Source organism: Bison bison, unplaced genomic scaffold (genome assembly GCF_000754665.1).
Source record: "Bison bison bison isolate TAMUID 2011002044 unplaced genomic scaffold, Bison_UMD1.0 scf7180017864456, whole genome shotgun sequence".
Taxonomy (NCBI): Eukaryota; Metazoa; Chordata; class Mammalia; order Artiodactyla; family Bovidae; genus Bison; species Bison bison.
The window spans coordinates 9,606,325-9,632,879 of record NW_011495018.1 but is presented as its reverse complement, the minus strand read 5'-3'; the positions used below and the strand labels follow the sequence as shown (position 1 = coordinate 9,632,879).

Here is a 26,555-nt window from a genome sequence, read left to right as displayed (position 1 = left end):
TGAATTGCAGCACGCCAGGCCTTCCTGTCCATCACCAACTCCCGGAGTTCACTCAGGCTCACGTCCATCGAGTCAGTGATGCCATCCAGCCATCTCATCCTCTGCCGTCCCCTTCTCCTCCTGCCCCCAATCCCTCCCAGCATCAGAGTCTTTTCCAGTGAGTCAACTCTTCGCATGAGGTGGCCAAAGTACTGGAGTTTCAGCTTTAGCATCAGTCCTTCCAATGAACACCCAGGACTGATTTCCTTTAGGATTGACTGGTTTGATCTCCTTGCAGTCCAAGGGACTCTCAAGAGTCTTCTCCAACATCACAGTTCAAAAGCATCAATTCTTCGGCACTCAGCCTTCTTCACAGTCCAACTCTCACATCCGTACGTGACCACAGGAAAAACCATAGCCTTGACTAAACGAACCTCTGTTGCTTCTGCTTAATTCTTTCCACTTTTCTGTTCCCATCAGCATCAGTCTCTCACCTGTTTCATTAAACTACATAAAGTATAAATAAAAAATTCTTTATATACATTTCAGCTTATGATCACAGAGGTCATCCAAAATAAGACACTTCTTCCTAACATCCTTTCCATACTCTAAAAACTAACTAAGGATACAAAAAAAAAAAGAAAAATCCACAAAGTCTGAGACCAACTTGTTTGGGAGTACTACGGAGAAAGACATTCTCATACTCTGGAGTAAAGACAGTACACCCATGGAGGGAATCTGGCAATAACTAGCAAAATTCTATGAGCTCCTGTCCTTTGATGCACTAGGTCAGATCAAGCAAAAAGCACACCTGCACCCGAAGGCACAGTGACAAAAGTATACTGTCTAAAGTAGATTAGAAACAAGTCCCATGTCCATAACTAGGGATTGCTTCAATAAACCACAGTACATACAATCAAGAAAAAAAAGCATGATTCAACACACAAAAAGAGATAAAGCAAACACAGAGAACTAACCCATGTTGAATCTAGATGACAGAAACAAGGTAGTCAGTATACTATTCTCTCAATTTCCCTTTGTCTGAAAGTCCATAATAAAATCTGGAAAACAATTCAGCCAATGCCTCAGAATTGTAATGCGACTACTGGAGCTATGGCTACAGCCTGTTCTTCACACAGTTTAGAAGAGCTGAGATCTACTGGCACTTAATACTATTAGATAATGGTATTATCTATAACATCAATGAAATTTTAGCTAAAAATCCCATATTTGTATCCTATGGAATTACTTGTATTTTGAAAAACAAAGATTCTTTTTTTTTTTTTTGAAAAACAAAGATTCTTAAATGGCTGGCTTTATATTGTATTATACAAAAGATAGGTCACAAATTACTCCTGCTTTATTTTATCTAGATAGTATGATTTTCTGAAAATCTGATATCCACCTGAATGATTGAAAACAGTAATGCAAACAAACATACAGAATCATTTATGAAGTCTCATACAATCTCACCCTCTGCAATTATGTGCTACTTTTCTAAAGATGCTACTAAAAAGAACTGACTTGCTATTCTGGATATCAAAGCTATCTATATTTATTTATATCCTCATCAAATGTCTCAGAAAATAACTTACTTCTTGGGGTGCCTAAGTGATTTTATTTTACAGTTACCAACAGAGCTAAAAATGGATTTTCTGCATTGATATGGTTGCTTAAAATTCCCAAGTTAGTATGCTGACTGTTATTTACTTCAAATGTTTTACAACAACAAAAGCAAAAATGTATTTTCTTGAACATAATTAAAATAGTTTGGCCCATTATATGGACAAAACCACAAAACAGAGAGCTGCTGCCTGGAGCCAGGAAAGCAGGTCAGATCATTCGAACTTTCCAGAGGAGAACTTTTCTGGCTTTTCTTTCTGTCTCTGAGCACTGGAACACTAGCTGGTTACTCACATAGAAAACAGTAGCCAAGTACAAGGAAAACTCCTACTCCATGACAAGAATGCCACACCTGGAAACTGAGAAGCAGAGCAGCATGCCCACATCAGTTTCTCCAGGCAGCCAGCACCACAGAGAGCTGACTCTCTGTGAGCAAGGATTTGCCAAGTGAAGGAAGAATTTCTAGGATAAAAAGCCAGCAAGTAAAGGAGTCACCTGAAGCAGTGACCATCTCCCTACACAGAACTACCATCAGGGCAGCTCACAGGTCTTAAAATTCCCTCTTAATGAGCCCCAAGTTTAATAATCTACCTAAAAAAGATCAGACCTAGGACCAAGCTCCTGACCAGCGCCCTGTTCATAAAGCAGAAAGGAACTGTCCCTGCTCGCAGCTCCAAAGCATGGACACAAGGGGGCGCAGGAGGGCCATAAGAACAGAGACAGACACACTCTCTCTCCCCTCTCTCCCCTCCCCCTTCCCCCTCCCCTTCTCTCCCCTCCTCCCTCCCTCCCTCCCCCCCTACCCCAGTCCCCAACTCCCTCTCCCTCTCTCTCTGTCTCACTATCTCTCAAGCTAAACTGTAGGCCAGCTGGTTTACCAGAAGGAAAGTGGAAAAGAGACAGTGGAGAAGAGCCCTGATTGCTCAGCAGGTAAAAAATCCACCTGCAACACAGGAGACACAGGTTCAATCTTTGGGTTGGAAGATGCCCTGGAGAAGGGAAACAACAACCCACTCCAGTATTCTTGCCTGAAAAATCCCATGGACAGAGGTGTCTGGTGGGCTACAGTCCAAAGGGTTGCAAAGAGTCGGACACGGCTTGAGCAACTAAGCATGGGGTCAGGAAAAAACCTCAAAGACTGGCCTCAAGAACTGAAGCTGCAAAGGCAACTAAATTTAATAAATCAAACTAGAGAGCAATTTATGCTCCAGGGCACTGTTGAAAATACAGCAACCAGTCAGCAAATGGTGGAGCCTAAGACCTAGATGTGAAGCAACAAACACTTTAACGGAGAGATCAGGGAAAGAGACAAAGAGAACACTACTAAAACCACTGTCGTCGTGGGTGACTATGCAATGCCCAAGGCTGAGACTTCAGGGAGTATCAGCAGAGGCTTCTCGAATACAAATGCATATTCTCCTTTCTCCTCTGATTTTAAAACCAAATGCATCAAACGATACGTATATAACTGCACTGTTGGGACAGTAACATATAGAAAAGTAAAATATTTGACAACATCATAAAGAAGGTGGATGGAAACAAAGGTGAACTACAGTAAGAAAATTACATTAGATGGTAACTCGAATACACAGGAATAGATGAACAGAACCAGAAATGAAGTTAAGGTTAATTTTAACAAATCATAAATAAATACTTGTTCCTATTTCTCCTCTCAGCTTTATAAAAGACATAAAGTCATATAAGGTAATAACTAAACAATATATATTGAGATCACAACATATATAAATTATAAATAGCACACAAAGTGGGAGGAGGGACTGGGGCTCAACAACAATAGCATTTTATTCCTCACTGGACTCAAGCTGGCATAAATCTGAAGTCACTCCTGTAAGTCAATAGGTATATGGTAAGCCTAGAGCAGCTACTAAGAGAACATCTCAAAAATACATAGTGAAAAAATTAGAGGAACTGAAATCCTACACTAGAAAATATTCATTTAGTGCAAAAGAAAACAGTAAAGAAATAAAAGAAGACAGACATGAAACATAAAACAAAAGTGAAATGAAGACGTAAATCCAACTCCATCATTAACAACATTAAATATGGATTAAGCACTTCAGCTAAGTGGAAGAGACTGCTCTCCCTCCAAATTAAAACAAACAAAAAAACAAGACCCAAATACACAGTGACTAAAAGAGACATACTTGAAACTCAAAGACACAGACTGACAACAAAATAGTATAGATATATCAATGCAAACAGGAACCACAAGATGGAATGGCTATACCAATATCAAACAAAATGGATTTTAAAATAAAAAATCCTACTAGAGATATAGATAATCCACAGAATGGGAGATATTTTCTAATCTTTTAAAAATATTTTTATTACTTTAAAATATCTAATATTTTTCTAATATTTTTTTAAATGGGCAAAAAATTTTAAATGGGCAAAATATGTAAGCAGACATTTACTCAAAGAAAATATATAAACTGCCCCAAAAAGCATGTGAAAAGATGCTCAATATCATTAGCCATCGGTGGTGGCCATTTAGTCGCTAAGTCATGTCTGACTCTTGCGATCCCACAGACTGTAGCCTGCCAGGATCCTCTGTCCACGGGATTCTCCAGGCAAGAATACTGGAGTGGGATGCCATCTGCTCTGCAAATCAAAACCTCAGTGAAGGGACTTCCCTAGTGGTCCAGTGCTTAAGACCCTGCGCTTCCAACACAGGGGCTTCAGGTTCAGCTCCTAGTTGGGGAATTGTGCTGAGGTGCAGCCAAAAAAATAAACACACCTTCAATGAGATACCACTTCACACCAACTCGGATGACCAAGAATTTAAAAAGGGTAGCACTTTGAAAAACAGTATGGCAGCAGTTCCTCAAAAGGTAAACACAGAGTTTTTATTTATTTATTTATATTTATTTGTTCCTATGACCTAGCAATTCCACTCCTAGGTATATACCCAAGAGAAATGAAAACATATGCCTATTAATACATAAAAACCTGTCCATGAATATCCATAGCAAAGCTTTCTATATAAGCCCCAAATGAAAACAACCCAAATGGCCATCAATGGATGAACAGAGAAACAGAATCTGGTATATCCATACAACGAAATATTATTCAGCCACAGAATGGAATGAACTACTGACACATGCTACAACATGGATGAAGCCTGCAAACGAGCTAAGCGAAAGAAGCCAGTCAACAAGAGACCAGTATGATACAATTTCATCTACCTGAATCATCCGGATTAAATAAATCCAGGAACAGAAACTGGAATATGGTCGCCTAGAGCTGGGATGTCCGAAGGATAATGAGGAGTGACCACTCTGGGGATGAGGTTTCTTTTCTGGATGATGAAAACCTGGTGTTAGTGATAATGGTTGCATGACTCTGAATATACTAAAAACCATTCAGTCATGTACTTTAAAATGGGTAAATTATATAGTATGTGAATTATACAATGAAGGTCCATATAGTCAAAGCACGATTTTTCCAGTAGTCATGTACAGATATGAGAGCTGGACCATAAAGAAGACTGAGTGCTGAAGAACTGATGCTTTCGAACTGTGGTGCTGGAGAAGACACTTGAGAGTCCCCTGGACAGCAAGGAGATCAAACCAATCAATCCTAAAGGAAATCAACCCTGACTATCCATTGAAAGGACTGAGGCTGAAGCTGAAGCTCCAATAACTGAGCTACCTGATGCAAAGAACCAACTCACTGGAAAAGATCCCAATACTGAGAAAGATTGAGGATAGGAGGAGAAGGCGATGACAGAGGATGACAAGATTAGATGGCATCATCGACTCAATGGACATGAGTTTGAGCAAACCCCAATGAGACAATGAAGGACAGGGAAGTCTGGTATGCTGCAGTCCATGGGGTCGCAGAGAGTCAGACACGACTTAAGTGACCAAACAACAAAACTGTTATAAAGAAATAAAAGCACAGCACAGTCTCAACTTACGAAATGCTATCTCATGCTACTTCAGAGACATGACAAACTGACCCATATGAAAAACAGTATCATTTCAAATATCTCTGAAAACTCCATATGAATTCAGTTAGATGCAAGATAAATAAAACACTACGAATGAAGTTAAAAATGTTATCAAAGCCAAATATACTCACTTGTATGAAATCAAAGCACTAAACAGTCACAAACTTTCCACCAGTATGAATTTTCTCTAAGTATGTGATCCTACAAAATGAATCATTAAGGCAAACCTACGAAAGACTGAAGGCAGGAGGAGAAGGGGACGACAGAGGATGAGACGGTTGGATGGCATCACCAACTCGATGGACATTGAGTTTGAGCGAGCTCCGGAGTTGGTGATGGACAGGGAAGCCTGGCGTGCTGCAGATCCATGGGGTCGCAAAGAGTCGGACACGACTGAGCAACTGAACTGAACTGATTTGATTATAATAAAGAAATCCACTATGTATATTTCAATGTAAACACAAGATCAAATCACGTATTCAGAGTCCCGTACTGCTGATGGTAGTGAATGTAAATGTAAGCTATTTTAAAAAACCTCAAATAAACCTTGAGCCTAACTACAACACTGCCCTAGAGCCTGCCTGGATGTTAAGTGGTACTCATCTTGGACTTGGCTCAGATGTCACTTCCTTCAGAAAACCCTCCCTCACTCCAGTCTCACACTAAGGTGGCTTTCCTTACTAATCCACCAGCTAACTCGAACAGCATTGGAACTGCTTACCCATCTGTTTCCACAATGGAATGGATTCCATAGAGGCCTGAAGCCCAAAATTGGAGTCGGGGCTGGGGGAAGCAGTCGAAGTTTAGCGGGAACACATCAGATGTGTTCTGGCCCAACTATCCATACCTGGGAAGCAGGCAGGCACAAGACCAGAATCTCAAGGGTAGTAGGGAAGAGTAATGTGCAGAAAGGAATTAAGACCTCCTGAGAGTATCAAAGGAGACCTGGCAGAATCCATTATCTATAAATGCTACCACGCACTGCTACGGGTCTCAACAGGGAATTTGTGGGAGCACTTCTCAAATCGGAACGTGCACGTGAAATCACCTGGAGACCTAGTTCACAATGCGGACTCTGATTCAGTAGGTCTGAAGGGAAACCTGAGATTCTGTGTTCCCAGTGACACTGATGCTGCTGGTCCACAGGCTACACTTTAGCTAGAAAGGCGCTGGGAGACCCAGAGTCAGCCTTCTCACAGGGAACATGCAGCACTACCTCCTGCCCTATCAACCATCTTTTTTAAGCTAACACATTCTGTGTCATTAAAAAGACACAAAAATCAAAACTTCAATCCTTCTGCATCTGTTGGCATCTTTCTTCCAAGACATCACCGTCCAACTTTGAAAAGTAAGCAATCTCTTACTCATCTACATATCTGCAGCTGGAAAACACAGGCCCTCGGTAAAGGCTTGTCAAATAATGCTCTATACAACCTCAACCCTGGGTGATGGACAGGGAAGCCTGGCACGCTGCAGTCCATGGGGTCACAAAGAGTCGGACACGACTGAGCGACTGAACTGAACCTCAACGCATTCAGTTTTTTCCACGTGCTTTTGTTGAGCTATACTTGTTCACTGATTCACCTTTCCCGCCTCCCCGTGGGCTGCGGCACACAGCCTGCACACACAGTGCATCCACTGACGTGGGCTGACAGCCCAACGACTGATCTATACGCACGTGACACTCGGGCTCCTGGAGAGAACACTGAGTAAGAACATATCCTTTTTTTCTGAGGGATTTAAAATGATCACATGTATGACTCGTTTTCACAAAAGTTCAGGAGTACACCCTGCAAGGACCACCAGCTCCACATGACAGATAAGAAAATGGCATGAGAAGGTTATGCAGTATGCTCCTTCACAGACAACCTCAGCATAGGAAAAAACGTTTAGTGAACGGTACCTCGGTCTTCCCACATTCATCGGGCGGATCCTGGTGTATGGCCATTTGATACTTGACATACAAAGAAAATGACTGGCTGAAGGACGACTTGAACTCTGGGTCCTCAAAGGAGACAGGTACTAACCTCACCTTCAGAGCAAGGAAAATACAAACAAATGCTATTGAAACATCTCTAACTGATGACATGCTTCTGAAGGTGAGGCTAGAGTAAGATCTCCGCAAATCCACTGCAAAGCTCAGCACTGGCATTGTTTATAAAATGAGTAAACCTTGGAACAGGCTGACGACCACAGAGCCTGATGCATGAACTTTACACTGAAATTATGAAAAATTTAAACTCACAAGGGCCGGGACAATTTCTTTTATTTGGTTTAATTTTTCCCTTTACCCATGTAATTCTCTGCGTATAGCAGAGTCAATACTGTTTCTCATGGTAACTGACACTAGCTGTCACACCTACTTATATTAAGGGCTTTCTCCCCTTCCAGATCTTTCTTGGGTAATTTGATTTATAAATTATAAATCAAGGACTTCATATGAGAACTTCAATTAAGACATGCTACTATCCATTCTAGTCCTACTCAGTTGTATACGGCCTGTACATCAATAAAGAGTAATTTAGCTATCAGGAACTCTCTCTACTCACAACTTCTACATGGAGATAAAGCATGTTAACTGTGCTGGGCAAAGTATGGCTACCATAAAAACTGGGATTTTTTTTTAAACTTTTTTTTCCCAATAAATATTTTAATTTAGAGATCTGTTTTTCACTGAGTCTTAAGTAAATGCATCTAAACACAGTGATTTTTAAACAGAGACACTTCATTTTATGTGCTACTTTCCACATTGAAATTATACATAAAAGGCACTTAACATGGCCTGTGGTAAAATCTGCACTTTCAGAATGTCCATTATTCCACAGTCCTATCTCTTTGCAGATATACTGCAAATTGAACATAAATAAAATGCACCGCATATAAACCAAGAATTCACACAGTGATATCAAATAGAGGGGAAGTTTCATTTGTTCAGAAACATTACACTTGCCCTGCTGACCTGGCTCACAGTTGGTTTATCGGGCGGGTCCCTGTGAACAACCATCTGGTAACGTTTATAGACCTGGTAAGACTCCTGAAATGTGGCTTTGAACTGTGAACTTGGTGGAGATGATCTCACCACCCTCACCTTCAGAAGGAGGTAAAAAACAATGTTCATTAATTCATTTATTTATTCCATGGAATATGCATTAACAGTTACTCACTCCCACCCTCAAAGACCCAAAAGTTTCAATACAAATATTAAAGCAGAAACACGTAACAGCAATATTTTAACTCTAAAGATCAACTGTTAATAAATAGAGAAAAATGCTATTTCTCCAAATTATAGACTCATTAACAGAGTCTATATATATATCTCATTAAAGGCAGAGGCTCCTGCCCAAACTCTAAGACTAAGCTCTGACTGAATTATGTAAGACTGCCTCAGCTATAAAACAACAGATTAGTTCTGGCATTCAAAACACAAACACAAACAAATACTCTTTAATATTAGCTGTACACAACTTACCTTTAGTAAAACAATTCAAAAGACTGAACATCTGAATATATTTTTTGGACACTCATTCATACATTATTAACCCCAAACTTACAACTTTTTAATGTAAGTATAAAAGACAACTTTCAAAAACTGTTCCTATTCCATAGCAATTCCATAGCATACTTTAAAAAGACTCTAAAGTCAGGTTCCCTGTACACAAATCTCAAAGTTATCATTTTAGTCAAGTGAATAAATTAACCTCTCAGTGCCTTAGTTTCCTCATGTAAAATGAGGATGCATTACACGTGGTAACTGTACATAGTAACGGATGGCATTTTTTTAATCTTATTCACCAACCAGTTAAAATATGTTAGCAAAACAGAATAGTAAAATACAAAATCAAATGTAATAGAATGTAATGTAATAGAAAGGCCTAACCAGAAACTTCTTGTTTGTGCCATGAGGAGTTGTTCTCATGAAAGAGTGACATCTAATGGATAACAAAAATCCATCCATTCTGGATATCATATTAAAAGAACAAAAGCTTATAACACAAGGAGCTTTATGACAACCTACAGGGTGGGAGGGAGGCTCAAGAGGTTGGGGACACACGTGTGCTTTTGGCTGATTCACACTGTCATATGGCAGGAACCAATACAACACTGTAAAGCAATTATCCTCCAATTAATTAAAAAACTAAAAGCTGCCCACGTAAGTGTTGTATTAGGTGAAACCTGCTGCCCTGAACACATTACTAATAAAGCTAAAAGACTCTTCATAAAGTATTTTAAGTGGTAAGTTCCATTCTTTTTACAATTTGGGAAAGAGAAAGTTAATACCAAAACAGAGCAGCCAAGGAATTATAATAATCAAAATTGTCAAAACTTATGTCTAAGAATATATAGTGTCCTAAGGTTTAAACTGCACCAAAGTAAAATTTTGACATCAAGTTTTCAGTGATAAGTGATATTCTTAGATGATATTAAGCTATCAATTCAAAGGCTGACCAGTTACTAACGAAGTAGGAGAATATAATGAAATCATTATGGCAAATGTTATAGAAAAAAATTTTATAAACATATCAAACTAATACTGAAAAACCTAGACTTAACCTAGAATGTAAATCGACTTGGGAAAAATAAGAGGAATACTCTAAAACTATTCATATTATGTCTAAACTGTCAAAAAAAATAATAAACTGTCTAAATTCAGACATATTTATATTTATAATATGTCTAAACTGCTGGCTTGCATAGGTAATACCATTTGTTCCCTTGATCAAGACCAGAATATCAAAATCAATGAAACAGTGATTTGCCTCCTGTGATCTATTTCTTTCACTACCTAAACCAAAACTGCCAAAAATAAAATTTTAAATAAGTTATTTAAAAATTTTTCACTCTAATGAATAAATTTCAATTAAGGTGTACAAAAAGCCAGAGTACCTCAAATAATAACAACACTAAAACTGGACTTTTCACAACTTTAGTAGCCACCTTTTAAACCTTAAGAAAAAAAAGTTTTCCTCAAGAGGCAACTAACTTAGTAAATATTAAGTGCCACTCCATCCCAGTTCACTTTAATTTCCCATTATATAAACAGTAAAACATCAACTGTATAATCAAGTGAAAAGCAACAAGGTAATCAACAAAAACAAAAAAATGTCCTCCAAGGTACCTCTAACTTGTGTGATGCATTCTCTGGTAAAGATTCAAAAATTAAATCTTCAAGTGACTTGGGTTGGTTGGATTTAGTCTTTGGCGGGAGCAAAGATGAGGGCTGACATTGAGCCTGGAAGCCCTCGCGTTCTCCAGCTGGGTTCTGCTGCATGAGTTTTAACCTTTTCCTCTCTTTCCTGATTTCCTTTGCTTTTCGACATGGAGGCTTACTCAAATCTGCGCCTCTGCCTAAAAAGGAATTTTAAAACAGTAGATCAATCACATTTGGCTCCAGAAATATTTTTCAAAAATCTCAAAGGTTCTACAGAACCAGTCCAAAGAGTTCCAATTGTTAGGTTAGCTCTGAGTGGAGGTCTCAAAGGTTTCATGGTGTAGACCTCTAAGTCGATCTTTAAATTTATCTCAGAAGAACTGCCAGAGAAAGTAAATAGCAACAGAAACTTCACAGGCAGCTCTTTGAGACCCCATGGAGTATAGCCCACCAGGCTACTCTGTCCATGAGATTATCCTGGCAGGAATACTGGAGTGGGTTGCCATTTCCTTTCCCAGGGTATCTTCTCAACTCAGGGATCAAACTCACGTCTCCTGAATTGGCTGACAGGTTCCGAACCACTGAGCCACCTGGGAAGCCCCTTATTTTAATTTAAAAGAGCAAATATCAAGCTGACAACCCTTTAAAATATAAAAAAATGTTTACTATTAAAAACTACAAAATTCAGTCAATACCCTTTAATCTAGGAAGCTATTTTCAAGGAATCTATTCCAAGAAAATCACAAGAGATAAAGGCTAACAATGAACACAAATTAAAACTTCAAAATAATCAAGATGCCCAGTTACAGAACAACTCCATCATTTTTAAAATAAGCAACAGAATATCAAACAGCCATTTTAATTACTTTAGAAATTTTAGGGGTTCTGTCATTATTCACTATTAAAACATTATATATTATACAATTAAATACTTAGGAAAAAATCTGAAATATACCACATTAACTGCCATTTTAACGGTTAAAAATGTTTAACAGTTTAAAAATAAAGAAAGGATTTTCCCTTTTTTTTTGTAGTGTTCTCTTTTCTCCCAATTTTCTAACATTACACATAATTTTTTAATTTTTTAAAACTATTAATAAAGAAAAATGGTTTTATAAAAATTTAGGATCCTGAAACACAGTATTTACAAATCATAAAAAAGTCAATCTTATACAGAAGAAAATTAAGACCAAGAGTGTTAAGAGACAGTCAGAGACCAAGACCTGGTCAAAAGAAACTAGTTTAATGAGAAAACAGTGATAATGAGACCAAATTACAACTTCATTAACTCAACTAAAAACAAAATGTACCTTTAAAAAAATGACTTTTTAATAAACCAGTAACAAAAAACTAACTCTAAAATTAGCCATCACTCTGCTGCCTTAGAAAATTCATTTTCTTTGGCCAGAGAAATGTGTCATTTGTCAAATTTATATGTCAACCATATCCCAATAAAACTAGAAGAAGGAAAAAAAAAGACTGCCATAATGAGTCAATAATGTTTCAAATGAGGGTAGGCTCCATGGAAATCCATTATAATATTCAGTCTACATTTGCCTCTGAAATTCTCCAAAATGAAGGTTTTTCAAATTATGTAAGCAATTATTATAATAAACAATAAAAATAGTAAACAATCTGACCCTAATGACCAAGAGAGTAAGACTTGAAAGAAATTATCTAAATCATTCAAAACATTTTACTGGACCATTCTTATTAGGACGAAATCTCAGACCAGCAATTTAAACGCCATGAAACCTTAAAAAACAAAAAGCATCAATAAAAATGCAGAGTTTACTGTGTTTTAAACACACATATAACTTATAATTTAAACAAAAAACTAAAATAATACTAAAAAATCTCTCCCTTGGATTATTTTGTACAAGAACGAACTCAAGAACTGAAGTATAGTAACTATGCAAATTGACATTTAATGAAATTTTTTCAAAGAGTCATATATACACACACACATATATATAATAAACCCATTTAATGCTGGATAAATTTTCCAAGCCTAATTTTTTTATAAGTGGTAATACAGAAAAAAGTCTCACCTTATTAAAGGTGAAATTAAATATCAAAATGTGGAATTATTTTTCTTGGCTGCACAGCTTGCACAATCTCAGTTCCCTGACGAGGGACTGGACCCAGGCCATGGCAGTGAAAGCCTGGAATCCTAACCACTAGGCCACCAGGGAACTACATGGAAATTTTTGTTAATTTGTAAAATTTTAAACTAAAATTAATTATGATTACATAAAGAAATCTAGTGGGCTTCCCTGATGGCTCAGATGATAAAGAATCTGCCTGCAGGGAGACCCATGTTCGATCCCTAGGTCAGGAAGATCCAGTGGAGAAGGAAATGGCCAACCCCCTCTAGTATTCTTGGCTGGAGAATCCCATGAACAGAGGCTATAGTCCACGGGGTAACTAAGAGTTGGGCACAACTGAGCAACTAACACACACAAAGAAATCTAATGGCAAATTTGAAGAATTTCACAATGTCTGTATTTCAGACATACTATCTACTGTGTCTCAGTTAACACTAAAAATAAAAATGTTTAACACCCTACCTTCTCACAGACAAAAGTTTGATTCTCAAACCTCGAGGGCCTTAAGGTAGTAAAAAGATATGGAACTCTTAAAATGTCTGTGTTAGGGCATGATAAGGCTATTATTTTAGGTTTTTTAAACAATTTGTTCATCTAAATTCAAGTAATAATAAGGTGTACAAAACAGGGGTCCATGTTACAGATTTCATGAGTGTTTCACTTTTTTAGCTCAGGAGAGGGCTCAGGGATGATGATGTCTCAAGCACAAAGACAATCTTGGCTTTAATGTGGCCTGATGACAAACTTCCACTACCTGGCTGAGGAGCTGTATGCACTTTAACTGAACACGACGGTTCACCAGAGCCCAACTTCTCTTCCATATCTTGTGAATGGGTTATTTCATTAGACTCTTCCCTCTTTGCTTTCTTCTTCTCTTCACTCTCTAAGCTCTTTTTGAGGTCATCATTGAGTGTTTTAAGGTCACAGTGTATATCCAATTTATTTATTAACCCAAAGTCACTGGAAACGGCATCCTCCACGGTGGGCTCCATGGGCTCATCTACAAATCAAAGAGAAATCACAGTCCGTCAGCCAGGCCATCTGACACAACCAAGAGACACGTATGGAAAACGTGCCCTCTTTTCTCCAATGTGGCAGAGACTACTGAGTGTTCACCAAGTCCATTCTCCCATCTTGCGGAGTCAGGGCTGTGATGGAGACAGTGGGGCCCTGGAAAGGGAACGCGCCAGTCCCTTGGTTACAAGCCAAGTTGTAACCGAGCTCCCACCAGTGGGACAGAACCAAACTGACAGGTTCAATTTTGCTCATTGTTTTAAAGGAAATCTGTGACCCTGAACTTCTACCCTTTCCCTTACCCGCTGGCTAGATTAGTAAAAACCAGAGTGACCTCAGAAATCACTTGAAGAGAGACCCAGAATGGTGAGGGGTGGTGGCGGGGAGGAGAAAGTGGGGTGGCGGGCTGCAGGCCAACCTGGAAAACCTGCCCTGGACTGTGATGCAAGGACAGAAACAGACTTCTATTAATTTTTAGTCATTGCATTTTGGTGTCTCATTACAGTTAGTTTTATCCTAATGAATACATCACTCTTATGAATTAAGTTACAGACATAAATAATTCAAAAGCCTACAAGTCAAATAAAAAACCAAATGTAAAAACTACATAAAAGGACAAGTAATCCTCAACTTACAAATGGACAGTATCCTCAAAACATATCTGAATATTAATCTTTGAAACTCAGAACGTGATTCCTACCGACACCACCAAGCAGAGCTACACCAAAATTCTGATGTTTTCAGAATGACCTGGAGTCTTCTGGCCTCTTTGTTGCCCCCAGCTCTGCCAAGTTTGCTCCAAGTTGTCCTGAATCCTGCTCTGTTAAGGGCAGTGCATGAGGGCAAAGAACGTACCTGTTTTGCTGGCCACTGTATCTCCAGTGCTTAAAAGAGGGACTGGGACATTGTAAGCATTCAAAACATACTTGGGGGATGAATTAACAAGCTAACACTGGGGTGGGAGGCTCCCAGGGTAGGCCATTTCTTATGGCAGAAATGAGAAAGAGCTATAAGGATGGGTAGCATTCCCAATTCTTATGGTCATGTGTTAGGGAGTGCCTATGGGAAAACGCTAAAATAAAAAAGAAAGAACAGCAAAACATTTAAAAAACTGAAAAAGCAAAGAAACCCAAGTTAATTAAATGTTACTAGGCAATTTGAGGAAATACACCCAAATTCAAAATTCATAAGAAAAAAAAAAAAAGCTTCAGGCAATATAAGAATTCTTATTATCAGGGATTCCCTGATAGCTCAGTTGATAAAGAATCCGCCTGCAATGCAGGATACCCTGGGTCAATTCCTGGGTTGGGAAGATCCTCTGGAGAAGGGATAGGCTACCTACTCCAGTATTCTTGGGCTTCCCCTGTGGCTCAGCTGATAAAGAATCCACCTCCAATGCGGGAGACCTGGGTTCACTCCCTGGGTTGGGAAGATCCCCTGGAGAAGAGAAAGGCTACCCACTCCAGTATTCTGGCCTGGAGAATGCCATGGCTGTAGAGTCCACTGGGTCACAAAGAGCTGGACACGACTGAGCGACTTTCACTTTTCACTTTCAGGCAATATAATTTACTGAAGACCTTACTCAAACATGGAAAATCTGAGCTTTACTCTGCATGATAAATAATTATGTAATCTTATGTAAGTTGTAGATAATAAGCATTTATTTCTCCAGAGACAGTGCTGTGGTTGCTGTTTAGTCGCCTCAGTCGTGTCTGACTCTGTGCTACCCTATGGAATGTAGCATGCCAGGCTCCTCTGCCCATGGGACTCTTCAGGAAAGAGTACTGGAGTGGTTGCCATGCTCTCCTCCAAGGGATCTTTCCAACCCAGAGATCAAACCTGGGTCTCCTGCATTGCAGGCAGATTATTTACCGCTGAGCCACCAGGGAAGCCTAGAGACAGTATCGCTTTCTATTTACCTCATAAGGTATCATTAGGATCCAAGAAAATGAAGAATTCTCAGAGAATCAGGAAAACTAAAATTTCAATAAATTCCAGGAAATGACATCTTTAAAATGGTCCTGTCTTCCCCCCAAGCTAGACGCTCCCTGGCATATATCCCCCTCTCCCTGATTTGGGGCCAGTGGTAGCAGTGTAACAGCAGAGCTAAGAGTAGCATCACCATCACAGTAACAGTAGCTCCTAACTGTAGTGGGACTCCTTGGGCTACCTAAGAAATTAGTGAAAGTGAGAACCTTGGAAAGAAACATCTATTTAAAATAAATAGTTTTTAGCCGCCATCTCATCTTACCCTCACAATTTCCTTTTGAAATTTCCCCTTTAGCCAGAAATTTCAACATTTTTTTCAAAACCTTCTTGTGAGATTTTGATGGCTGAAACTGTAAAGGTCGGCACCTAGGAAAGCAAAATAAGTATTTAAAAAGTGAACTAAAACTGTGAAGAAATAAAATCAGTTCTAGATAATAGTACAATGAAGAAAAGCTCATGACTGCAATTTCTGGGTAAAGACAAGGCTTAAAGTAGTCTCTAATCCCATCTCAAAAGTCACTAAAATACAGTTAAGGGATTATTAGGAAAAAAAAAAAAAGCAAAAGACATAAAGCACTAGGAAAAAAAATAATGGGAGAAACGCTGGAAGCTAGAAAGCAGATGTACAAGTGCTAACTGACTTAGCAGACCAGAGAAACTGAATCCTAAGCCAACAGCGGGAAAAGCCAAAAAGATACCCAATTTTCTCCACATTACCCCTAAAAGTCTTAGGGATTGGCGATACCTGATACCGTGGGAGAGAAGACTGAAAGCAGGTATAGAACTAGGAAGATCCCTCAAAAGTCTGTTTTGCAAGAAGTTATTATCTCATACTCTCTGCCGCTCAGCACAGATGAGTCTCTAAACCCAGCAGAAAATTGCAACATTTTCAGAAAGGGTTAAAAAACAAAAACAAAAAAAAGGCCTCTTCTGTGAGGAACACAGGCACAGCTGAAAACAGTAAGTTCACAGCCAACAGTAAGCTTAAATGAAAGCCTTCATGCTAAGCGCTGAGACCTCTGTCACCCACACCCCCAACCCAGTCCCAGAACATCAGCAGATGATACTTTCTCTCCAGAATGTGATCAGAACGAAAAATACTGACCCAGAGATCCCCCCAAAGAAGAGGTTAGCCAGACCACCCTACTTGACGCCCATAGTAAACAAGACCCACCAAGGTACATAAAATTTCCAATGGGACACTTGAAGGTGGGAATCACCAGACACTTGAGGAGGGCCTCTAAAGCAAAGATAGGTGCCAAAAGGTTGAAGAAAGTAACCTGCAGAGTATCGAGCGCACAGGAAGAAGGAAACCTTAAAAAACCTAAGAGCCCAAGAACAAAAATCTCTCTTAGAAGTAAAAATAGAGTAGAAAAAATTAAAAGTTAAATAGAAAACTGAAGACCTGGAAAATGAAGTTGAGAAAATCTCCCAAAAGACATGGAAAATCGAAGAGAAAAATAATAATAATAAGAGAATCAGTCTAAAAGGTCCAATGTCTAAATAAAGACATGAGAAAAGAGAAAAAAGAAAATGGTAAGAAGAGGATCAACAAAATAACACAAGAAAATTTCCCTGGGACATGATGGGAGGAGCCCCTAGACAAGAGGAGTCTTATGTAAGGAATGAAAACAGATGCACTGCCAAACATATTATGAAACATCAAAACAATGAAGACAAAAAAAAAAACTTCCAAAGAGAAAGAAAACATTTTGGACAAAGGAACAAGAATCAGAATGCCACTGAACTGCTCAACAGCAATAAGACAACAATGGAGCAAAGCTTTCAAAATTCTAAAGGAAAATTATTTTCAATCTACACTGCTATACCCAGCCAAACTGTAAGTTAAGTATGAGCAGTCAATGGAAACATTTCCAAAGTCTAAAAAAATTTACCTCTTATGCACTTTTTCTCAAGAAACTATTAGAAAAGGTGCTTCACTAAAATAAAGGAATAATACAAGAAAGAGTAGAAAAGACAAGATGCAAACCAAGACCCAAAAGGAATCCTCAAGATTGAGAGTCAAAAAGAAACTCCAGTGATTTATCAGGCACAGAGGCAATCTATTCAGATCACAGCAGGTCACAAGATTCCGTTAAGATTTTCATCAAGGAGATAAAAATGATACAGTACCTAAAGCATCTAAACATAGCAAGAGGAAATTTACACCTCTGGGGGAGCACTTCTAGATAAACTGGTAATAGGTGCCTCAAAGACTGCTGCTGCTGCTAAGTCGCTTCAGTCGTGTCCTACTCTGTGCAATCCCATAGATGGCAGCCCACCAGGCTCCCCTGTCCCTGGGATTCTCCAGGCAAGAACACTGGAGTGGGTTGCCATTTCCTTCTCCAATGCATGAAAGTGAAAAGTGAAAGTGAAGTCGCTCAGTCATATCCGACTCCTAGCGACCCCATGGACTGCAGCCTACCAGGCTCCTCCTTCCATGGGATTTTCCAGGCAAGAGTACTGGAGTGGGGTGCCATTGCCTTCTCCGGCCTCAAAGACTAGGTAAACAAAAATGACAATGAGCAACACCAGGGAAAGTAAAAACTTGTGCAGGAAAGATAAAGTAATACTTTGGCCACCTAATGCGAAGAGCTGACTCACTGGAAAAGACCTTGATACTGGGAAAGATTGAGGGAAGGAGAAGGGGATGACAGAGGATGAGATGGTTGGATAGCATCATTGTCTCAACGAACATGAGTTTGAGCAAACTCCAGGAGATAGTGAAGAACAGGGAAGCCTGGCGTGCTGCAGTCCACAGGGTTGCACAGAGTTGGGCATGACTTAAAGACTGAACAACAACTACATGGCTGAGCTGTGAAGTCTATTTACACAGCCATAATGAGATGACTACATCCATCCAAAATTTTGGGAAGTTGGGGATGAAGACAAATAGGAGTTTGTGACAAGGGGAAGTGGGGTAACATAAAGTTTAACCCTTATCTTTCAGAGCAAGAAGCCCAGAGATAATGGAGAAAACCAACCTTTTAGTAATGAAGTATTACTATATAAAAATGAAAGTGAAAGGTGTTCAGTCATGTCCAACTCTTTGCAACCCCATGGACTGTAGCCTGCCAGGCTCCTCTGTCCATGGAATTTTCCAGGCAAGAATACTGGAGTGGGGAACCATTCCCTGAACCCCAGTCTCCTGCATTGTGGGCAGATTCTTTACCACCTGAGCTACCACTGAAGCCCCATCATTACATAAGCATGTTACTTAAAGACACAGGGATGAAAAAACAAAAGAATCAGTTAAAAGATTTGAAAGTGACTGCAATGAGAAACAGAAAATAGGAATTGGAGGGGAGAGGGGTGGTTCAGAGGACTGCCATTTTGCAAAATAAGCTTTACGGGAACTATTTGATTCTTTAAAGTGTTAGCAAATATACTATTAATTAAAATTAAAATTGAAAAAAAAATTCATAGACAGGGAAGTTCATCCTCATTTTTACTCACACACTGGCCAGGCCCTAGCATCTGCCTAACAAAAAAGCAAAGTTGTAGGCTAGACCACACTGACTTTACCTAAGGCCTCACTGCACAGCTACTGTAGTAAACAGCAAAATAACCCAAAGAAATGCAAAATGACTCCAAAAAAATCAACATGTAAAAATGAAGTTGTATAAAGAGTAACAACTCAGGAAATTTCTTTTTTCAATTTGGCTGCACTAGGTGTTAGTTGTGACACTCAGGATCTTTTGTTGCAGGATATGGGATTAGGTCCCCTGACCATGGATCAAACTGGGGCCACCTGCATTGGGAGCTTGGAGTCTTAGGCACTGGATCACCAGTGAGGTCCCTTCAGGAAATGTTTGATCCCATGTAAAATTATAAAATGCAAAAAAACAAACAAACAAAAAAAGCACATTTTGTAAGTACTTCGCCTTGCAATGTTCACAGAGTCCCTTTTCATAAAAGCAACACACCTGAACAGTGCTTTATATGAGACAGGAACCCAATAAATTACAGATGCTTCTATCTTTTTCTTAACCCACTGAAATGGGCCTTTTCTGAATAGAGATTCTCAGGGTTCAGGCCAGTCAACTTCCGACTTATTTGAACAGAATCCTAGCCATAATCCAATGAGAAATTGCTATCGGAAGGAAAACAATTTCTGTCTTTGAAGACATTACCACTTCGTAACGGCTAAACTGAAAGAGGTACTCTGTCATTTTATACTAAATGAGATGTTGTCAGTAAACTAGATAGTCATCTTTCTTCTTTATTGTACCAGTCCCTTGACCAGTTACAGAAGAGAAAGGATTAACCAGGAATCAGTGAATTTTGAAAGTCAGTGATCACCTTAAAATTAGTATGTTCAATGTTACATTATTTTTGTCTGTATGTTCCCTGTCTTGTTTTGTTATTAAATTCTCAAAACAGTCTACAACCTCAGAACAAGTTAAGAGTAACTAAGGGGAACAGATGTGAGGACCCACGGAGCATGATGGACACAACTGTGCTTGCTTTATCTAGAGTATACATACAGGCTGAAACTGTAGACATATTCTTCACAATGTTAACCAACTTTCCGTATTTTTGCTACCAGAAGAAGGGGAAGAGGGAGGGGAAAGGGAAGAGGAAGGGGGAGGGGAAGATGATGATGAGGGAGAAGAGGAAGGACCTTCCTAATCAGAGAAGAAGGGAAAAATCCTTACATGTTAGGGTGGAGTTAAGTGGGGGCACAAGAGAAACACAAAATATTAAGAAAAACCAAGCAAACACTCTGTAGGAAACCAGACTTTTTAGTTTGAGTTTTCCAGTGAAGAAGACTAGATTCTAAACAGATGCAGGTTAAGTGCCAGCCTCCTCTCCCTTATTCCTTATACAGGATTCTGCAGCATTGGCTGAATGAAACCACTGTGTCAAATACACAAGGGAATTGGAATTGGTGCTGTTGTTGTTTTCAGTCGCTAAATCATGTACAACTCTTAGCGACTCCAAGCTAAAGTGATAAAAATTTGATACCTAAAAGTAATTTAAGTATTTGCCAATATTCTCCCAATATTTCATGTATTATTGGCTAGATTGCTAAATAGTATATTTTTATATCACATTAATATTTATATCTGAACTAATCAAACCATATTATTAAAAGCTATTGATTAGCATATGAATACAGCATCAGTATACAGAAAAAATTTGTCTGCTTTTTTTATAAAGAAAGTGTACCTAGAACAGAAATACACTTAAAAAGGAGGATTCTACTAAAAAAATTTATATAATCTTCATATTAATAGAAAATAATCAAAATTCTTACCTTATGGTATACTGAGGACAACATGTTTGATTCATGACAGGTTTGTACACATATTTCCCGCTTCTAAAATTATAGAATAGCTTTGTTAATTTCATACATATTTCTCACAGGCAGCAAAGTAGATTAGTACAGGAATATGAAATTAATTAAGGTAAAAATCTAATCAATAGGGTAAAAACTGAGGTTGAGTTACTCTTCACAGGCTAAATGATCTTATATGGTGGGTAATCCAAGGACCAGGGTCAAAGTTTTCCTTTCCTAAACCCTGGCATATGTACTCCACAGCTGATAACTGAGGTAACCTCAGTTACCCTCTCATCAAGCATCTGCAATCTCTTCCATGCCTCCCTCCATCCACCGCCCACGTTGATACTGAAAAAGCTGCCCAGGATGCTGTGGGGCTGATGCGTGTTGCTCCTACAACACCCACATGTGTGGGTTCCACGGGCACCAGCATGATGTACTTCCAAGCCAACCCGATCCTTTCCATGCTTTCTGGATCTCAGCTCATACAGAGCCATGACACTACAAGCTCAATTTTGTCCAGATTTGGATATGCCCTAATCCAAGTGGACTGGTGTTCTTATCACAAGAGGAAATTGGACATAAAAAGAAACATCAGGGCTTCCTTAGGGGCTCAGTGATAAAGAATCCTCCTGCCAATGCAGGACATACGGATTCGATCCCTGATCCGGGAAGATTCCACATGCCCGGAGCAACTAAGCCCATGCACCCCAACTATTGAGTCTCTGCTCTAGAGCCTGGGAGCCCCAACTGCTGAAGGCTGAGGGCCTCAGGGCCTGAGCTCCACAAGAGAAGCCACCACACTGAGAAGCCATGCACCGCAGCAAGAGTTGCCCCTGATGACCGCAACTAGAGAAAAGCCTGCACAGCAAATGAAGACCCAGCACAGCCAAAAATAAATAAATAAATAATTTTTAAGAAAGACATAGCCTACAGAACCATGAGAAAATACACTTCTCTCACTCCAGCGGCCCAGACTGTGGTGTTCTGTTATGGCAGTCCTAGCAAACACACAGGAGTTCAGTTCCCGAGCCGAAAATCTGGGCGTCCTCCTAGGCTCTTCACTCCCGCACACCTCCATATGCTGCCAGCAAGCATTCTACCTCTGAAACGTCTCGTGAGTGTGCCCCCTCCGATCTAGCTCCTAATCTACAGTCACCGCTCCTGACTAGGACAGCAGCTCCTCAGCACCTCACACCAGGACACTACAGTAATCTCTAGGACTCCTCTTCCTGCCTTCAGAATCACTCCCTCAGACACCTCTCTGCTATCTGAATCATTTCCAGATCTCAAATTCCATTACTTTTCTCTCTGACATAAAAGCCTTCAATAGCTCCCCCAGACCATTAAAAAAATAAAAATAAAATTCCTTATCATGGCACACAAAGTCCTGCCACATCTGACCTACATCTATCCACATTTTGGGCCTCATTATTATGTTTAAGGAAAGCTGTGAAGTTTCATTTGCTGTGCTCAATCTGGGCAGTACTGGTACAGGGCACTTAATACTGCTCATACTTATGTAAGGAACCTTACCTAATAGTTATTCTAAAATCATCTACACAAAAATAGCTGCGAAAAAAACATGGCCATCAAAGGCAATGTGTGGACCTTAAAGAAATCCTGATTCAAATAAACCAATTGTAAAAGAAAATTTTTTGAGATGACCAGAAAATCTCAAAACTAGGTAACAGGTGACATTAAATTATCATTAAATTGGAAAGCATGGTAATGATATTGTGGATATGTTAAGAAAGCGAAAAAAAATCCTTCTCTATTAGAAACACACATTTAGTCCAAGTATAATGACATAATATCTGAAATTTGCTTTAAATAATTTTGTGGGAGGAGGGGAGGGAGGAATATCTCATCCCATTGAAGCTGCTATAACAAAATACCATAGACTGAGTGACTTATAAACAGAAATACATTCCTGGTAGTTCTGGGGCTGGAAGTCCAAGATCAAGGTGCCAACAGAAATGATGTCCAGTGAAGACAAGCTTTCTGGTTCATCTTTTCTACATATCCTCACGTGGCAAAAGGGGCAAGAGAACCCTCTGTGGTCTCTTCTATAAAGGCACTAGAATCCCATTCATGATCCCATCCATCTTCATGACCTAACCACCTCCCAAAAGCCCTACCTCCATATAGGACTTAACATATGAACTCTGGGGGAGACACATTCAGTCCATTGAAGGGAGCAAGGAAAACTGATGAAACAAGACTGGCAAAATGTTAACAACTTTCGATGCCTGGTGATTAGTACATGAAGTTCATTACAGTGTTCTTGCTACATCTGTGAAATATTCCAAATAAACATCCTTAAAAGGAGAAAACAATCTCTACACACAAAATATAATAAAAATTTTATTAAACCTATTTCCAACCACAGGAAAACATTTTAAAGGCAAATAATATGTTTCAATTATAAGAAGAGCCTGAGTACCATCAGAAGGATCTTTACATTAACGGCATTTACCTTCGCCATCCTCGGTCTATGAGATCCTGGTAATCCTGCACAGTCATTGAATGTGCCCACATGCCTGAAAAATAAGTGCCATGTTCATAACAACGGGTGGAACTTTTTACTTTTCTAAATTCAAAGCATTATTTTTAAGGTGTGAATACTGAAGCAAAAAAAAATCCAGCTCACACTGGAGAAATCAAAGTCTGCACATACTTCGTCCTTTTTTAACACAATACACAACACAAATGAAACACATGATGTATTTAACCTTAATTTTAAAAATAAAACACAGAAAGTGATCACATGCACTTAAGAATTAGTCAACAGTCTATGACACCATAAATTTAAGATCCCACTGCAAACTACATCACACCTTTAAGCCATAATAATGACCCCAAAAGTTTAATAAGCTGGTCTCTTCAGAAGAATTAGAAAGCAAATGTTTTCTTGTGCATATAAATTCTCCTTATTTTAATTTGCTTACACTGAAAATAAGACAAAAGTATACATACAGCAATATTCCTTTTAAGTATAAAAAATGAAAGTAATCCAAATGCCTTTGAACAGAAAAGTGATTCCAGACACTAATTTGTTATCAACATGATGAAAAAAGTTAGGCAACCATAAAAAAATGAAGATTATGAGAAAACACTGAATTAATGGTAAAGAAAAATGAATTTTACTCTTGGAATCAGTAAACCCATCAAAAGTATGGAAAAACAGACAGGCTTAATAGAACAGGATGCAGTGAGAAAAGCAAGGGCATAAATACAACAGACATGTCAGAAGCCCGGGTGGTGCTCACTGACACCAACAAGTTACTCTATGGGGCTCAACTTCCTCATCTGTAAATGGAAATAATAAAACCTTCCTACCTAATAGGTGGAGCGCCCTATAGTAAAGATTATTATTAAAATTAAAAACAAAACGATAGAAGTGATAGAAATTTACACGTATCTCTTTAGGTGAAAAGGGCGAAGGTAGGTTTTTTCCATAAAACTAAACAAAGGACATATATATTAATCGATTTTCTCTTACTAAAATTACTAGGAAAGTAGTTAAGGACCTAATATTAATTTTAGACATGTATAACTTAAATTATCATTACATACAGAATTCCCTGGTAGCTCAGCTGGTAAAGAATCCGCCTGCTATGCAGGAGACACAGGATTCCTGGGTCGGCAAGATCAGCAGAAGAAAGGATAGGCTACCCACTCCGGTGTTCTTGGGTTTCCCTGGCAGCTGGTAAAGAACCCGCCCGCAATGCGGGAGACCTGGGTTTGATTCCTGGATTGGGAAAATCCCCTGGATTAGGGAACGGCTACCCACTCCAGTACTCTGGCCAGGAGAATTCCATAGACTGTATTGTTATATAATAAAGCTATATTATAATCTATACTATAAATTTCTTACATATATAAGCATAATACTAAAATTTGAAACAGAGAAGAGAAGAAACCTCTACTACCCTAAGGCAGTCACTGTTACCTTACGGGTTTCTCCCTCCCTGGGCTGTAATCATCTCACCTTTATTTGCATCCTCCTTATTTCCGAAATAAGGGTTATAGTCTTGGGTTATAGTCTTAACCCAAGATTATAAATTTTTTTCACTTTAACTCATCTTTATAACTGTCACTAACGACTGCGTTAATACTGCATTCTACCGCCTCTCACAAGAAGTTAATAAACTTTTAATTTTTAAAAGTTATTAAAAATTTTTAATTAATGAGTACACGGACACACCATCATCGCCCAAATCACTGCCCCAGGGCAGGACAAAACTTTTTTTTTGTTTTAAATACGGAAACCACCCAAATTTAAGTCTCCATGGATATCCCGTTTCCCATAATGCTAGATTATTCTTTAAAATAAGTGTATATACTTTTGCCAAAGCATGACACTGCAGGAAATAAACATGACGTTCCGTTTACAAACGAACAAAAATTCTTCCAAAAGAAACTTGAATCACGGGAGGGGGCACTGTAGGCTGGCTCTGTCGTGGTCACGGAGGTGGGTGGAGAAATGACAAGCACCTGGTACCATTTCCAAGCACAACAGTACTAACAGGGGCCCCTCGCGAGCAGCGACTACCATCAAGCAGTTTCTTGTATATTTTTCCAGGGACATTTTATCCACGGATATCCACGCACGTGTGTTTTACATACACACACACACACAGCTGTCTACACACATAGCACCCGACACCCACTGTCCCGCAACCCCTCGTCTTGCGCTGACCACCGGGGACACTCCGACAGCAGCATCTGAAATCCCAGGTCAGCCCCTGTAACTGACCACGCCACAGCGCTCCCCGACAGGCGCGTAGTTAACGGTCTCCCACTGACGACGGACACCTGTTTCCACACTTGGCTCCTGCGAGACACACATTATCTCGCAAGTCAGACCGCCTGTGTGAAATGAGTCTCTAGAAGCTTCCCTGCTCCACCAGGGGTGAGGTCCGTTTTCAAATTCTGACAGCCACGGCACTCGGGAGAACCGCATCCGCATTCGCTCCACGAGGGCCGGACGGCGCAGGGGCTACGCCTGGGCCGCAGCCTGGACACGACCCTCCAGCCACTCGGCCCGAGACGCCGCGACCCCCCCGAGGACACCCGCGGGCCGCCGAGCCACTGGCGCCCTCCCCCGCCCACCAGCCCGGCCCGCTCACCATTGGAGCGACTGCCCGACTCGTTCTTGCAGTAGCCGCAGCGGTAGAAGTCCTCGCCCTCGAAATATTCCACGATGCTGGGCGAAAGCGCGGCCCAGGACGCCATGGCCCCAGCCCCTCAAACGCGACGCGCGGCCCAGCCCAATCCCGCAACCGCCGCCGCCACCCCACAATGCACCGCGCCGCCCGGGCGCCAGCAGGCCGAGCCTCGCCGGGAGCGCCCTCGGCGGTGAAGCCGCCTGCGCCATCTTGACCGAGGGCAGCCTTCCGCTATTTCCGCTCTTTCTCCGAAAGAGACCGC

The 26,555-nt window shown here is 39.9% G+C and overlaps 1 protein-coding gene across 4 annotated transcripts in view; it reads right to left on the bottom strand.

Annotated features, from left to right (window-relative positions):
- Positions 1 to 26,446, bottom strand: part of ATE1 (arginyltransferase 1) — a 161,124-nt gene extending 134,678 nt beyond the window's left edge. For 2 of the 4 annotated variants that reach the window (XM_010859227.1, XM_010859230.1), the window contains exons 1-8: positions 26,255 to 26,446; positions 23,599 to 23,662; positions 21,096 to 21,158; positions 16,098 to 16,201; positions 13,587 to 13,832; positions 10,692 to 10,921; positions 8,535 to 8,663; positions 7,479 to 7,607 (exon numbers count right to left, since the gene is read on the bottom strand). In XM_010859227.1, coding sequence (XP_010857529.1) covers positions 7,479 to 7,607; positions 8,535 to 8,663; positions 10,692 to 10,921; positions 13,587 to 13,832; positions 16,098 to 16,201; positions 21,096 to 21,158; positions 23,599 to 23,662; positions 26,255 to 26,360 — 1,071 coding nt within the window. In that variant the 5' untranslated portion in view covers positions 26,361 to 26,446. The remainder of the gene's footprint in view (positions 1 to 7,478; positions 7,608 to 8,534; positions 8,664 to 10,691; positions 10,922 to 13,586; positions 13,833 to 16,097; positions 16,202 to 21,095; positions 21,159 to 23,598; positions 23,663 to 26,254) is intronic. The other 2 variants (XM_010859229.1, XM_010859228.1) reach the window with 2 other exon arrangements.
- Between the last annotated feature and the right edge of the window lie 109 nt (positions 26,447 to 26,555).